A 15605-nucleotide genomic window follows, 5' to 3' on the forward strand; every position below is an offset into this window, starting at 1 on the left:
TGGGAACCTCTGCTATATGTTAACAAACTTTCACTCTTTTTCAGAAAGAAGAATGTAACCTTGCTAAGCATCTCTCAGAACATTCAATGATTCAGGGCATTCTGCAAAATTTAAGGATATGAACTGGTTAATTACATGGACTTTCCATAATGAGTTAGTGGATTTGGCAGCTAACCACAAATCAAGCAGACAGGCTTGAGTGACCTACACGTAGAAAGTGTTGTTCCTCCAGTTAGTAGTTATTAAACAATCATGTCTGTTCATGGTGTGGAAACCCACCCTCCTACCTTTTTTCTTGGACCTGAAGATGGAGAGCTATTGCAACAAATGAAACAGGAAGCATTTGAAGACTTTGATCAGGATGAAGAATATGATTCCGTGAGTACTCAATCCAATTAATTTCTTTTGGGAGGGGGAAATAAAAGGGTGTAAGATACATAGTATGAAGATGTATATAAACATCTTTATGACTTTAGATGCTTGGGTTTAAATTTAAATGAAGATACAGGCAGTCCCCGAGTTAAAAATGAGTTCTGTTACCTAGGTCTGTCTTCAATTCAGTTTTGTATGCAAATCTGAACAAGCGTCTGTTAGTTAAATCTTTATCTTGATGTATATATTACCTTTACATGAATTTAAACACTTCCTAATACACGAAAACATCTTAAACATAATAATGCGGTACATAATAATAAAAATAACTACATACGGTCATAAGATCATGAATAAAAGGTTACACTCACAGATGGAGAGATGGCTACTCTCTTGCGATGCTGGACAATGGCAGTGCCCCTGACCCCAAGGCCCTCCCACATCTTCACTCCTTCCAATCCACACACAGTTCCTTTGCTCCTCCCTCCCTCCCTCTCACTTGGACTCTTCCCTCTTCTCTTTCCCTCCCTGCTGAGCGATGGCAGCATCACACTAGAACATCCTCAAGCGTGATCGTGCTGAAGCCGGAACCTCACGGCATTCTACTTCTGGTCGACTTCGTGGCACGCAAGTATGAGTTGTTGGTAAATCTGAAGTTTCAACCCGGGGGCTGCCTGTGCTTTTGATGCTGTAAATTTTTATATTTATAATTGCGTTTTATTTCTGTTCATTGTCTTTTCTTGGGGTGGGCTGTTGTTGCAAGAGATTTAAATAAAAGCTTAATTTGTTTAATATGACCTTGCTGCATCCTCTAGCCACCAGAAAGACAGATTGTAGTTGGTATTTGTGCCATGGCCAAGAAATCGAAGTCGAAGCCAATGAGTGAGATTCTGGATCGCCTTTGCAAATTCAAATACATCACTACTGTCATATTTGAAGAAGACACTATTCTAAATGAGCCAGTGGAAAAATGGCCACTTTGTGATTGCCTCATCTCTTTCCATTCAAAAGGTAGCAGTTTTAAATTGCGTGTGATGTCTGAGATTACTTTGGTGAAATCCTTTTCTTCCACTTTCCTTTCTTTGATATAATTTTGTGTTTTGGGGTCTAATTTCATGAGAATAACATAAGGCTTTTGCTGACTGTCATCTATGTGTAATATAATATAGAGGCATCAGTAGATTACTTTGAAGTAAAAGCAGAAATGTTCAAATACTTTGGAATTCACGTAGCATTTGGCAGAGAGAACCAAAAATAATGATTTGGATCTGTGCCCTTTCATCAAAATTCATGAAATCCTGGTACTTGCCGGATGATAAACTGGACAGAAAATATCAATGTTTATATATTTAAATGTACTTTTTAACAGTGTGGTCAGTCATAATTATTCTAAACAAATATTTAAAAATTAACTTTAAGAAATGTGGAGACTTACTTCTTTGGGTTTTATTTATCAATTAACTGTTGGGGCTGAAAAGTGGAATATAAAGATTCTAACTGCTAAAGGGTTTTCCCATCCTTTCTTAAATTACTAAATTTATAACATTTTCCCCAAAAGCTCCTCAGAAAACATATTTGATTAAAATACAGAACTTCTGCTCCTCCTTAAGGTATACATTGATTTCTTCCTAAATAGAAGATGACCAGTTCTGATCTTGACAAGTGCTTTGCCTGTTATTCCCAAATATATCATGGCAATGAATAGTGTACCTTGTTCAATGAAGGAAGGGATTACAGATAATTTAACTTGTCGTCGTTCAATATCTACCCATAAGCAGTGAAATGAGTAAAGTGAAATAATGGGCAACAATGCTGGCAAACCTCTTCATTTTGAATCCTAATATATCAAATATATTTGTTCAATTATTCTAAGTTTTTTTATTGTCCTAGTTAAAATTAGACATCCAATTTGGTTTGTGATTTATAACAGTTTTTCCTAGGTGTCTTGAGGCCAATTGTGGAATACCAATCACTATCCAGGATTTCATTTTACTTTATGAATGTAAATATAATGAATACAATAATAAATACAAATAATGAATATGAAGGTTTTGATGCCATGTTCCATAGATCACTGATTTTAAACAAAAATTACTACCTTAATAAAATAAAACACAAAAAAATTATGTCAAGAAATTTATTTTTAGGGGAATGTACATTTTGAGATAATTTTATGGATTGAAATAAATGGATCTAAAATTGTCCATGTGGTCAAGAGTACGAATATCTACTTTGCATGTAAATTAGAAACCTGAAGTTCATTGATTTTATTGTTTTTAGGATTTCTTTTGGACAAAGCAGTGGCCTATGCAAAGCTCAGGAATCCATTTGTTATTAATGATTTGGACATGCAATACAATATTCAAGACAGGTAAGCTCTCATAAAAGTAAATATAAAAGCCAAGGTGGAACACACTTGTGCCTTGGTTTAAGAGGGGAAGCCTACCGATAGTGTAATGATTAAATGAACATACCTGAAAAGATTGTGTAGAGAATGACAATAAAAAAATTAATTTTGCACTTCATCCTCCTTCTTTAATGTACCAATCCTTTCACCAACTGTGTAATTTAAAATCCATGAATAATCTGGAATTTGAAAAAAAAATTAGCGACCACAAAATTACTGGATTGCCCTTTTTTTAAAAAAAAATACTTTACCTGGTTCACTGATCCCTTTCACTCTTCATCAGTTTTAAGGGGAGAAAATTGGCACTCTACTGCAGTCTGGTTTTTATTCCAGTGCATCTGGAATCATATAGTCCAGCAAGCCATTTAGTTGAAGGGCAATTTGATATCAGCAATAAATAATGACCTTGATAGTGATAGCTCCATTACCAAAAATCAAACAAAAAGTTTGATATTATTGGTGGAGGAATGAATGTTGGACAGAAAACAAGAAAATTTCTGCTCTACAATATGGTGATCGAGGTAGAATTGTATAAATCCATTTGATTGAATAAATGAGTCCTGTCTTCCATAAGAAATGACAAACCATCACTTCTGTCGCAACATTCCATTTCAATTTCATCTTAAATTGGGCATTTTCAGAATTTCATGCTTTCCATTTAATAAATTGAAAAAGAAATGTTTGTGACTATAACTTCTTCAATGGTTCCTAACAGCCACTGCTTGGATGCATATTATACTTGAAAAATGGCCTTTGGGATGAGGTACTTACTGAACAGAATCTTGTGCTTAAATAATAAATGAATAGTTTTGAGAAAGCATAAAGCACAAAAGAAGAAATAAAGATTTTGAAATCTTGCCGGTCAGAATGCATCAGCTATAAATGGGGAGCTAGTAAATGCACAAAGACTGTAGCATTTATTTTCTTGTAAGAAATAGGGACTCTCATAGTTCAAGGTTAATTAAATAACAATTAATTCAAGATGTGGATCATGAGTTTGATATTATAATTTAGATAAAATTCCAGTTTATGATTACTATAGGTAATGATTTGACCAGAGCAAGGTCCACTTCCATCACTTGTCATGCTCTTGTAATCCATGCATTGTGGGAGAGAGAGCAAATCTTGGGTGAATGGTTACTTTTCACTTTCAGTATGTGTACTAGATGCATTGAATTAACCTAGAAAATTACAACAGAGTACAGGGCCATCAGCGCACAGAGTTGTGCTGGCCTAATAACCTACTGTGATGACTGCCTCGAATTTTCTTTCAGCATAACCTTCTATTTTTCTCAGATCCATGTATCTATCCAATGGTTTCTTAAAAGATCCTATTGTACCTGTCTCCATCACCGTTGCTGGCAGCGCATTCCATGCACCCACCAATCTCTGTGACTTTCCCTTGCACATTGACTGACAAGTAACCTTTACAAACAGAATGATAATGAGTTTATTGTACATATGACCTGAATTTTTTGTTTGCTTCAGCCATTAAAATTACAATAGTGTACATAAAAAAAGATACTAAATATTTACTGTTACCATAGTGCAAGAAAAAAGTGGTATTAAAACAATGCAGAAAGACCTTTTTCCTTTTTAAAAACTTTATTTATTCGTTCAAAAAACAAATAATATATGACATATACAGCAATTAAACATGAACATATTTTATATATATATAAAAAAAGAGAAAAAAAATCATCCACCCCCCTTCAGTCAACTCTCCTAAGTAGAGCCATAAAAAAAGATAAAAGAAAGAATATTTAAAAAAAGTTAAATATACATATTAAAATCTAATCAATATAAATTGAAATGTAAATATTCTGAGTATAACAGCCACTTATTAATTAAAAAATCATAATTATGTGAAACATATGTAATTTTTTCCATTATTAAACAATATTTCATCTCATTATGCCATCAATTAATATCAATCATATTTGTATCTTTCCACATACTAGCAATACATTTTTTCGCTACGGATAAAGCTAAATATACAAAAGCAAGCTGAAACTTATCTAATCCCAAGCCTTTCAGAGGTTACAAACTACCCAATAAAAATACTGTTGGATCTAAAACTATTTTAATCTTATACAGATATTCTAAAAACTATTGAATTTTCTTCCAAAAAGATTGTATATGTATACATAACCAAACAGCATGAAAAAAAGTTCCAACCGTATCACCACATCTAAAACACAAATCTGATTCACTAAAACCATGTTTTTTTAATTTTTCAGGTGTCAAATATAATTGATGTAAAAAATAGTAATTAATCATTGCATAACGTGCATTTATCAATCTAGTTACACTATCATAACAAATATCTAACCAATCCATGAAATATAACCTTTCTCTGGTACCTTCATAAGAGAAGTCTCAAATTTAGTCATTTTAGGTAAAATCATATCTCTACCAAACATACATTTCACCAAAGATCGAATTTGATAATGAAGAAATAAAGAATTCTTATCAATACCAAAATCTTCCCTCATCTGATTAAAAGATAAAAACTTACCCTCTTTAAAACAATCTCCCAAATTTTTCACACCTTTAAATCTCTAATGCAATAAACTTTGATTATGTATTGAAAAATAAATAAGTTGATTATTATAGAATGGAGTCAAAGTCAATAATTTACCCCTAGAACCAATCATTTTATTTTTCTTTATCCATAACTTCATTAAATGTTTAAAAAGGCAATATCAATTTTCATTTTCTTAATATACGCCAAGACTTGCTTACGTTTAATCATACTTTTTAATCCTCGAACATTAAGAAAGACCTTTTTCATCGCCATATACATAAACAAGTTTAGTTTTTTTAATCAATAAAAAATAGATGTAACATTCAAAGTTCTGAATCAAAATAAACTTTCAATATCTTTTACATAATGGTAGTATGTGTTGAAGTTCTGATAGTTTATGCTGTACTTCCATTCTTAATTAACAATGGTTTTATAGTAGTGGGGTCAAGTCACTCATCTGAGTGCTACTGGTACCATGTTACCCTATCATGTGGTCTACGACAAAACCGGCTCCTCCACCAAGCTTACCGGGTGAAGAGGGTGGCTAGGCACCCAGCAGGATGAAAAACAAGGCCTGTCAAAGGGTGGATGAACCCTCTTGTTAGTCAATGGCCATCTAGCAAATGTGCTGTGAAGCGCAGAAAGGGCATCCCTTGCATCAATACTTGGTCTGGTCATTTACTGCAACAGAACTTCCCCAGCTATCTTGGACCTCACCATGCTGCTGGATCCAGGAGGTGGTGGCGAGAGGGTGGGTCTGGATTTGTGCAACTTCCGACTCACCTAAAATTCATTCACGCACATGCTGTTCCTTTCTGAGGAGTGGGGTATCCTCGCAGCGCCTGTCAAGGATCAGCCTGTACAGCCACTCCAAGACACACATATCAAACCCCACAAACTGACTGAAAGGAACCATCATCATCTGATGGGATGGATAGCCAGAAGAAGAAGACATTAGTAGGGAAAAATATGCACTTATAATTTTCAAGTCAAGTTTAGTATCATCTGATTGCACAAGTACAATCCAATGAAAAAGCCTTCTCCCATCCTCTGTGCAAAACATGCAGAACATAACCCACATGCAGACAACAGCATATATGCAGGATGTATTCAAATATATAAAAATTGTTTTGTGAATATGAGTGTTTCAGCTGATTAGTGTGAGCAGTTCCTTTGGTCATTCAACATTCTCACTGCCCAAGGGAAGAAACTTTCTCAGCCTGCTGTTGGCAACACTGATACACCTGTATCTTTCCCAATGCGAGCAGTTGATAGATGTTGTGTACAGGGTGGAAGGGCCATTGTGCAAGTATGCCTCTTTGTGTTTCTTCTGAATAATCTTTTGTTTTGAATATTTTTTGCATGTTTATTTCTATTAACATGTAACATTTCTGTCCAGGAGGAAAGTTTATCATATTTTGAAAGAGGAAGGGATTGAACTGCCACGCTATGCAATTTTAAATCGGGATCCAGATAAACCTGATGGTAATTAAATTCTAAATTGACTATTTTTGTTGCTTCTATGGTTATCTAGCATCAAATTAAGTGTAACATTGTAACCTCATGTTTCATGAATTGAAAATATTTACAGATGAGAAACATCACTTGGTTAAATCAGTTCGTCATCCATTATTAGACAAATCTCCAAAATCGATAATTAGAACTAAAATGGCTAAATGGTTAATGGTTTTAATGAAAGATATGAATTTGGTAGATCTATGGAAAAAGTTAAATCCAAAGGAGAAAGATTTCTCATTTTATTCATTCCATCATGATTCTTATTCTGGAATAGATTTATTTTTAGTATCAGCACAATTACAAGGTCGAGTTTTGAAGGCTGAATATAAGAGTAGGATTTTGTCTGATCACTCTTTGTTATTAATTATGTGTACAGGTTTGGAGAGAATGGAGAATGTTTATTATTGGAGATTTAATTCTTTATTGTAAAAAAAAATCCTGAATTTAGTAAATTTATAAGGGATCAAATGTTGCTTTTAAAAAATAAATAAATATAGGCTCAGTTGATAGTAAATTTGTTCCGTGGGATGCTTTGAAAGCTTATTTACGGGGACAAATTATTAGTTATACTACTAAAATTAATAAACAACAAATGGCTGAGATTAGATAGAGATTTTGGAAAAGGATTTACAACAAAATTCTACAGAAGTTAAGAAAACACACTTAGTTAATATAAAATGAAGGTAAAATTCGTGACAAACTTATAAGTTTGAGAAATTATTAGAGGACTAAACAGTGATATTATGAGCTCATAAAGTTTTAGCTTGACAGTTAAAGTCGGAGCAAGCTTCTAGAGCAATAAATGCTATTGGACGTGATTGAGGAAATTAATGAGGCATTTTGTACATTTTATGATAAATTGTATACTTCTGAAGTATTGGAAGCTGAAGCTAAAATTGATATTAAGAAATTAAGCTTAAGAGTTAAAATTAAATAAATTTCAAATTGCCTTTTTGAGATTGACTCTAGCTGTGGCTAGAAAATATTTGGCAATTACTTGGAAAAATTAGAGTAATTTGAGTATTCAGCGATGGCATTTGGAAATGAGATCTTGTATTCCGTTGGAAAAGATAACATAATTTACGTAATATTTATTCTTTTTTTTGTTAAAACCTTGAGCCTGTATTTGGAATATATAGGGTTGAATTATTTATCTTTTTCCCACGCATTGATAGTGTTGCTCCGAACTGTGGCAAATAATTGAAGAGTGTTCTGTTAATTGATCTTTCTTTCCTCTTTTTTTCTTTCTTCTTTTTTTTGGGGTAGTTTAAAGTGGGGTTGGGAGGGGTGGGTGGGTTGTTGGGTAAAATATCACGTGTGTATTATGTTTTACTTGTATCTTTATTGTATGATTTATCATGATTAATAAATAAAATTTTCAACAAAAAAAAGTCAGCTTGTCCAATCGTGGGTGTCCTTTTTATTTTAATTCTCAGGACAGAATCTGGAGATCAATGTATCCAACACCAGTAGTTGGCCCTGTGATGAATTGTTATTTTTTGAACTGCTGGAGTTTGTGATGATGAAGCATTCACTGTGCTGTTGGATTTGATGAGATGAGGCATTTTAGACAAATTAATGAGCAGGGCATTAGGAGACATTTGCAGTATAAAGTGGATAAATAGAGTTATAGAGATTTGCAGCATAGAATCAAGCTCTTCAGCCCAATCGATCCATCACATTTGCCAGTGTTTATCTCATGAACCTCTAAACCTTTCCTCTCTATCTACTGTATTGGTTTATTTTGAATGTTACAATTATCCCTGCATCTGCCATTTCCTCTGGCACCTTCTGTGAAAAATGTGCCCCTCAGGTCTCTTTTTTTAAATCTCTCACCTTAACTCTGTGCCATCTATTCCCCTACCCTGGGGGAAAAAAAATGGATTATTTACCTTGTTTATGATTTTCATATCTTTATAAACCTCTATAAATTTTAAATTTAGACATACAGCATGGTAACAGGCCACTTTGGCCCATGAGTCCGTGCCGCCCAATTTGCACCCAATTAAACTACACCCCCAGTACATTTTGAACGGTGAGAGGAAACCGGAGCCCCCGCGGAAAATCCACGCAGATACGGGGAGAATGTACAAACTCCTTACAGACAGTGCAGGATTCAACCCCAGTCCAGATCTCTGGCGCTGTAGAGGTGTTGCGCTAACTGCTACGCCAAACGTGCCTTTGGCTTCTCTACTTGTATTTATAATCTGTCAGTCCTGGTAATGTTCCTGTGAATCTTTTCTACATCCTTTTCATCTTAATGATATCTTTCCTAAAGCTGGGTGTCCAGAACTGTGTACAATACTCCCAAGTGTGGTCTTTACCAAAATCATGTACAGTTATAACATGATATTCCATAACCGATGAAGGCAACTTTGCCAAGTGCGCCTTTTGTGGAACTCTGTTTCCATACCCTTAAGTCTCTGTGTTCTACAATGCTCTCTTGGGCATTACAATTCACTGTACAAATCCTGCCCGGGTTTGATCTACCAAAGTACAAAGCCTCACACTTTTTTGAGTTAAATTTCAGTGAATATAAATCTAGATAATAGTTATCTACTTGGGTAGAAAGAAAAACAGAAATGCATAGTGTTATTTAAATGGTGAAAGAGTGGAAGAATGAAAACCCAAAGGGACCTGAGTGCATTTTTACACTTGTCTTCAAAGCAAATATGCAGGTGCAACATGGTATGAAGTCAAATGGTAGGTTGGCTTTCATTGCAAATGTTTTGTTTGGGAGAAAGGATGTCTGACTAGGATTGTGCAAAGTTTTTGAGAAAGCACAGCTGGGATGGTGTGAGATTTAGTTTCATTAGGTGCTTTCATACTGCCCTGTAAAATGGGGTTAACTGGGCCCGTTTTAACCCCATTTTACAGGGCAGTTTGAAAGGGTCTGACACTGTTATTAGCATGAGAAATCAACTGGATCTCTGCCCTATCTTGGAGGTAGTAAGGGAACCCAGTAATACTCATCAAGGTCATGTCCTCCTGCGGCTTGAAACCGAAAATGGCTGACCTGGTTGTTCCAGTGATGTCAGCATTTACGCGCTGGCGTCAAAGGGAATCCCCTGGTGACGTGCCTGCTATGATTGGGAGGGGAGAGAAAAGTCACTGCAGGGGGCGGGGGGGTGGGGGGAGGAAGGTCATTGTCACGGGCCGGTGGATTGCCACGATCAAAGGGAGAGGAGTCGGCTGCTGCGGGGAAGGGGAGAGAAGTCGGCTGCCGTGGGGTGGAGGGGAGCACAATAGACAGTGGGAGGGGGACTGACAACTGGTGGGGGAGGCGGGAAAGGGGAGACCAGTTTGCGTGACGTGTAATTTACCTTGTCGTCGCAGGGGCGGGATCCCCCTTAAATTGCTAGTTTGGCGATTTACTGGGGCGATTCAGCCCCAGCTTGAAAGGTGCTGGGATCACCTTTCACTCATTTAATGCACCTGGGTCTCAGGAGGACTACTCAGGTGTGGCAATTTAAAAGCATCTAGTGTCAAAGAAAGCCTAAGAAAGGGGTACAACAAAGGTTTACCAAATGGTTCCTGGACATTGGGAATATCACACAAGGTTGTATCAACTCAACGTATACAGTATTCGTTATAATTTAGAAGAATGAGGGGGAACTGCCTTGTTAGAGTTTTCATTTTTTTCAGTGCCTAACACATTGGATCTGGGTACGATGTTTTCCCTGGCTGAGTGGTGTAGAACCAGGGTAAGATATTTAAGACTGAAATGAGGAGAAATTTCTTCTCTCAGAAGGTGCTGAACCTGATGCAATTGCTTACCCACAGAAGGTGGTGGAGGCCAAATGGCTGAATCGATTGAAGGAAGAAGGAGGTCGGTGAATGTCTAGATACAAAAGGCAAAAGGTAGAGATCAGGCTTGTGATATTGAGATAGAATCATGGCATTGAAGGGAGAAGTGACCTACTGTTCTTATTTTCACTTTTTTGGTTTTGCAATATATGGGTCATTATCTGTATTGTCAGCTGGATGTCCTTTTATTTCTATAGTGGAGCACATGGGCTTGAGTTATAGTTCTTCAGTAGTGTACTTAGTTTTGATACTTCATGAAATTATTAACCAGCTCCTTTCCCTCCTCCATCATTGCATTTTTCATTTTGTTTGGGATATTTCCTATATTATTATCATTTTTATTTGTATTCCCTTTTTCTACTTATGAAATTTAAGTGATATTTTATGTTAACATTTCCTAAATCAGAAAATTATCTTTCATACTATTTAAAAAAAAAATCTTTTGGAGCTTCTCAGCATCCATACCTTTCATTGCTCAGCATCCGTTTCTGTGTATTTTCTCGATCTCATCATGTCAAAAAGTTCTCGGCATTTCATTTATCAACTTCAGGTGAACAGGATACCCTTACTTATGTCAACTTGCTTTGAGGTATCTGTTTAAAGTAACAAGTTCTGTTCATTTTCTCTATTTTTTGTTCTTGTATGGATCTAACTGTTGAATGGAAGATTAGTGTTTGATCTTATTTGAAAGAATTGTACAATTCCTGAGATCAGAAAGAAAATACTTCTGTTTTTAGTGGATAAGCTTGCATCTACATCTAGACATCAACCCAGTAACTTCTTTCTTCCTAGAATGCAATTTGATAGAGGGTGAAGATCATGTTGAGGTCAATGGAGATGTCTTTCAAAAACCATTTGTGGAGAAACCAGTAAGTGCAGAGGACCACAACGTTTACATTTATTATCCAACAAGTGCTGGAGGGGGAAGCCAAAGACTCTTTCGAAAGGTACGTTTCATATAATTTTTATACCATTTGTAGCATTTTGAAAATTTTTGAGTTAATTTTCAAAATTAAAAAAAATCCATACTGTTTCATAAAATTCAAAAGGAATTAAGGTTGAGTTTTGTGCTTGTATTGATTGCCTTATTGATAATTTTACAAGGGCCCCAGACCTTGTAACACCCATGATATCGTGATCAGAAAGCCAAATTACAGGGGTTAAGAATTCATTTTGGTGAACAAGAGCATGGGGAGGCTGACTTTACTGTGATGAGTGACTTGTCTGGTATTCATCCAACATTTCCACTAACTACAAGGCATAAATCAGTTGTGGAATTTTGTTCACCAGCCTAGATGAGTGCTACTCCAGCAATGCTTCAGGGGTTTGAGGGTATTTAGTACTCTATTCACCTCTCATTTTAATTCAGCACAATGGCTGAATTTTGCAGATGCTCTGCATCAACTTGACAAGATTTCTTTGACTGCACTGAATAAACATGCAATCTTTGAAGATTGTAGGAATCCGATACATGGGCACAAGCACACCATCTACACATTCCTCTCCCAGTAACACACCATAGCAACCTGAAAATGTATCAACATTTATTTATCAATGCTGGGTCAAAACCATGACATTTTAATAGCTCTGTAGGAATATCTTCAAAGTCTGCACTAGTTCAGTATGCTAGCTCACCACTGCCTTCTCAAGCACCGCTATCACCTCAATTGTGAACAGAGGTGGACAATAAATATTGGTCTTGCCTGAGCCCATTATCCTGTACAAATTAAAAAGAAGGACAGAAGATTTCAGATTTATTGTCAGAATACGTACATGACATCACCTACAACCCTGAGATTCCTTTTTCCTGTGGGCATGGCAGAGTTACCACTAATTGGTAGTGCAAAAAATAAACTATACAGCATAAAACATGTAAACAAACAAAGAACTGTAAACAAACTGCAATACAGTGAGAACAAAAAGAAAACCAATAAAGTGCACAAGTAAGAGTCCTTAAATGTGTCTGATTGGTTGTCATTGAGAAGTCTTAGGGTGGCAAGGTAGCAGCTGTTCCTGAACCTGGTGGTGTGAGCCTTGTGGCACCTATACCTCTTTCCTGATGACAGCATCGAGAACAGTGCATGTGCTGCGTGGTGAGGGTTTTTGATGATTGCTGCTGCTCTCCGATGGCATCACTCCCTGTAGATGTGCTCAATAGTGGGGAGGGTTTTGCGTGTGATGTCCTGGGCTGCATCCACTACCTTTTGAAGGGCTTTATGCTCAGGGGGTATTGGTGTTCCACACCAGACTGTAATGCAGCCAGTCAGCACACTTTCTACCACACCTCTGTAGAAATTTTGATGGGTTTCTGATGTCATACCAAACCTCTGCAAACTCCTGAGGAAGTTGAGGCACTGATGCGCTTTCTTCACTATGTTATTGGTGTGTTGGGTCCAGGAAAGATCCTCTGAGATAGTGACTCCCAAGAACCAAAATGTGCTCGCCCTCTCTACTTCTGATTCCCCCAATGATCACTGGTTTGTAAATCTCTGCTTTCCTTTCCTGAAGTCAACAAACAGTTCCTTAGTTTTGGTGGCATTGAGGCCAAGATTGTTGTTGTTGCACCATTCATCCAAGTTTTCAATCTCCATCCTGTATGCTGGACTCATCCCCTTCCTTTATACAGCCCAATACCATGGTGTTATTGTCATACCGAGCTACACAGTCATAGGTATAAAGTGAGTAGAGCAGGGAGATAAGAACACAGCCCTGTGGTGCTCTGGTACTGATGGAGATTGTGGAGGAAGAGTGTGAAATCTCACCATCTCTTTTAAGCTGTATACTTTTCTGACTCTGAAGTGTATTGCCATTCCTTTAATATTGCTGGCTCCTGGTTCTCCCTTCCATTGCAGTACCAAGCAAACAGTAAGGCAGCTTCCCATCAGCCTTTTCAGGTGATTTGGGAATGTGCATGTCTTTCAGCGATAAATTGAAAAAAACTAACAAATAAGGCATTGTTCAGATCACCATTCACAGTGCCATGTGGAATTAGTTGGTTAAGTACTGAAAATGTTATCTGTTAATATAGAAAAAATAAAATGGTCAAAATGCCATGTAAAGAATAAATTGTTCTTTTGTTTTAGATTGGGAGTAGAAGTAGCGTATATTCTCCTGAAAGCAATGTCCGAAAAACTGGATCTTATATCTATGAACAATTTATGCCGACAGATGGTACAGATGTGAAGGTACCAAGAATCAAATATTATAAAGTAATCCTCAGTCTACAATCAACAAATTATTTGAGCCATTTAATTTTCTGCACAATGATTGTGTTTTTATAAGCAATTCAAGCTCACTGTCAACAGTTCTTTGACCTTATTATAAATAGTTAATTGCTTTCACGGTATTTTTACATTATAAAATAATTTTAGGTTCTGTGTTAACTACCTATTGCTTTATTTCTGAATGCTTTGGGGAAACAAACTATAAATTAGAACATTGATGTTTTTGTTCCCTTTCTTAATGAGTCATTCATACTTGTGTTTGAGCTGAGTTTATTTATACATTTCTGAAGGTTTATACAGTTGGTCCAGATTATGCTCATGCAGAGGCTCGCAAATCTCCTGCTTTGGATGGCAAGGTTGAGCGAGACAGTGAAGGAAAGGAAGTTCGATATCCTGTTATACTAAATGCCAGAGAAAAGTTAATTGCTTGGAAGGTTTGCCTTGCTTTTAAGGTGAGTGGTAAGATAAATAAATGCTTGGTTAGTTTAATGTAAACAGAATACATAATTGAGATTATCATTGTACTAATACTAAACATGAAGAAAATACCTTTGGTTTAAAAAAGACTGTGCAAAGAGTTCCTGGTATTTTGAGATTACAGTGTTGGTAAAATCTTCAGATGATTCTGCAAAGTCTGGATATTTTGAAATGATCCTTGAAATTTGAGTAGGTTATATAGTATTTGTTTGGGAGGGGGTAAAAGGGTTATGGCTCTCAAATTTAGCGAAACCTTTGCCAATTCAACTCTTTGCATTGAGTGATTAAATTTAAATTTCAGTGAAATGCTGAAAATGTATATTGTATGAGTGGACATATCCAGCCAGTGTTAGTGATTACATACAAAATATTTGCACTCTGATTCAAATATTATGTCTAAATTAAATGTGACGCTGATATAATTTCTGTTTACTTGTATATTAATGAGGCAGATCATCAAACTCAGTTGTGTGAACATCGAACCCTATGACACAGTACAGGCCTTTCGGCGACCTATGTATTCTTTAAAAATAAAATACTAAACCTCTGTATTGTGTGAAAAGGGTTCGTTTTTGGGTACAGCAGGCAAGCGAGTCCGGACACAGTGTGGTGCAACAATACACATGCTTTATTAAAGCAATACACAGTAAAAAGGGCTCTGGGGCAGTCCCAGAGCAAACACAGTTCATCAGCTACAACACCTGGACACAGGTTAAGCTAAACAGGTTCAATACAAGCAGCCACACGCACGAGTTACCTTTGCACCCAGCCTTGGAATCCCGACCAAACGAAGGGGCTAAGCAACAAAAGAATGTGTTGGAACCTAGCCCGGGAGTAACTACCCGTGGGCAGGGGATCTGACTCCTGATGAGGTGCCCTAACTGGCTACCTACGAGGTAGAAACATACCCTCTAACCCAAAGTAAACAACCCAAAGTAAATGGAGGACTGCTTACAATGCCGGTATCTACTGGGTTGTCAGTGATGCCCTGGTCAGCCTAAAGGTTGCTAGTTCCTTACCTGCATTCCCTTCTGGATGGCGTCCATCGTGGCAACAAAGACCCGGAACGAGTGCAGTACCTGACCACATGGCAAAGAGAGTGAACAATGGTGTGCTCAGGTTTAAATATCCCACTCTGCTGAGCAGGGGCTGTGATGTATGGGGCCAGCCAATGACAGTGTGTGCTCCGACTGGTGGGCAGGCACACACTTGATTGGCAGGCTGGAGAGGCTGGGCGATGCCTAAGCGATGATGGACAGTTCTGTGTTGTTTC

The 15605-nt window shown here is 36.9% G+C and overlaps 1 protein-coding gene across 11 annotated transcripts in view; it reads left to right on the plus strand.

The window, feature by feature from the left end:
• The window catches only part of ppip5k2 (diphosphoinositol pentakisphosphate kinase 2), a 148423-nt gene that overhangs the window by 25673 nt on the left and 107145 nt on the right, over positions 1–15605 (plus strand). For all 11 annotated transcript variants that reach the window (XM_069892389.1, XM_069892399.1, XM_069892406.1 and 8 more), the window contains exons 2-8: positions 45–378; positions 1188–1383; positions 2653–2743; positions 6706–6791; positions 11424–11578; positions 13715–13816; positions 14146–14307. In XM_069892389.1, coding sequence (XP_069748490.1) covers positions 253–378; positions 1188–1383; positions 2653–2743; positions 6706–6791; positions 11424–11578; positions 13715–13816; positions 14146–14307 — 918 coding nt within the window. In that variant the 5' untranslated portion in view covers positions 45–252. The remainder of the gene's footprint in view (positions 1–44; positions 379–1187; positions 1384–2652; positions 2744–6705; positions 6792–11423; positions 11579–13714; positions 13817–14145; positions 14308–15605) is intronic.

Source organism: Narcine bancroftii, chromosome 1 (assembly GCF_036971445.1).
Source record: "Narcine bancroftii isolate sNarBan1 chromosome 1, sNarBan1.hap1, whole genome shotgun sequence".
Taxonomy (NCBI): domain Eukaryota; kingdom Metazoa; phylum Chordata; class Chondrichthyes; order Torpediniformes; family Narcinidae; genus Narcine; species Narcine bancroftii.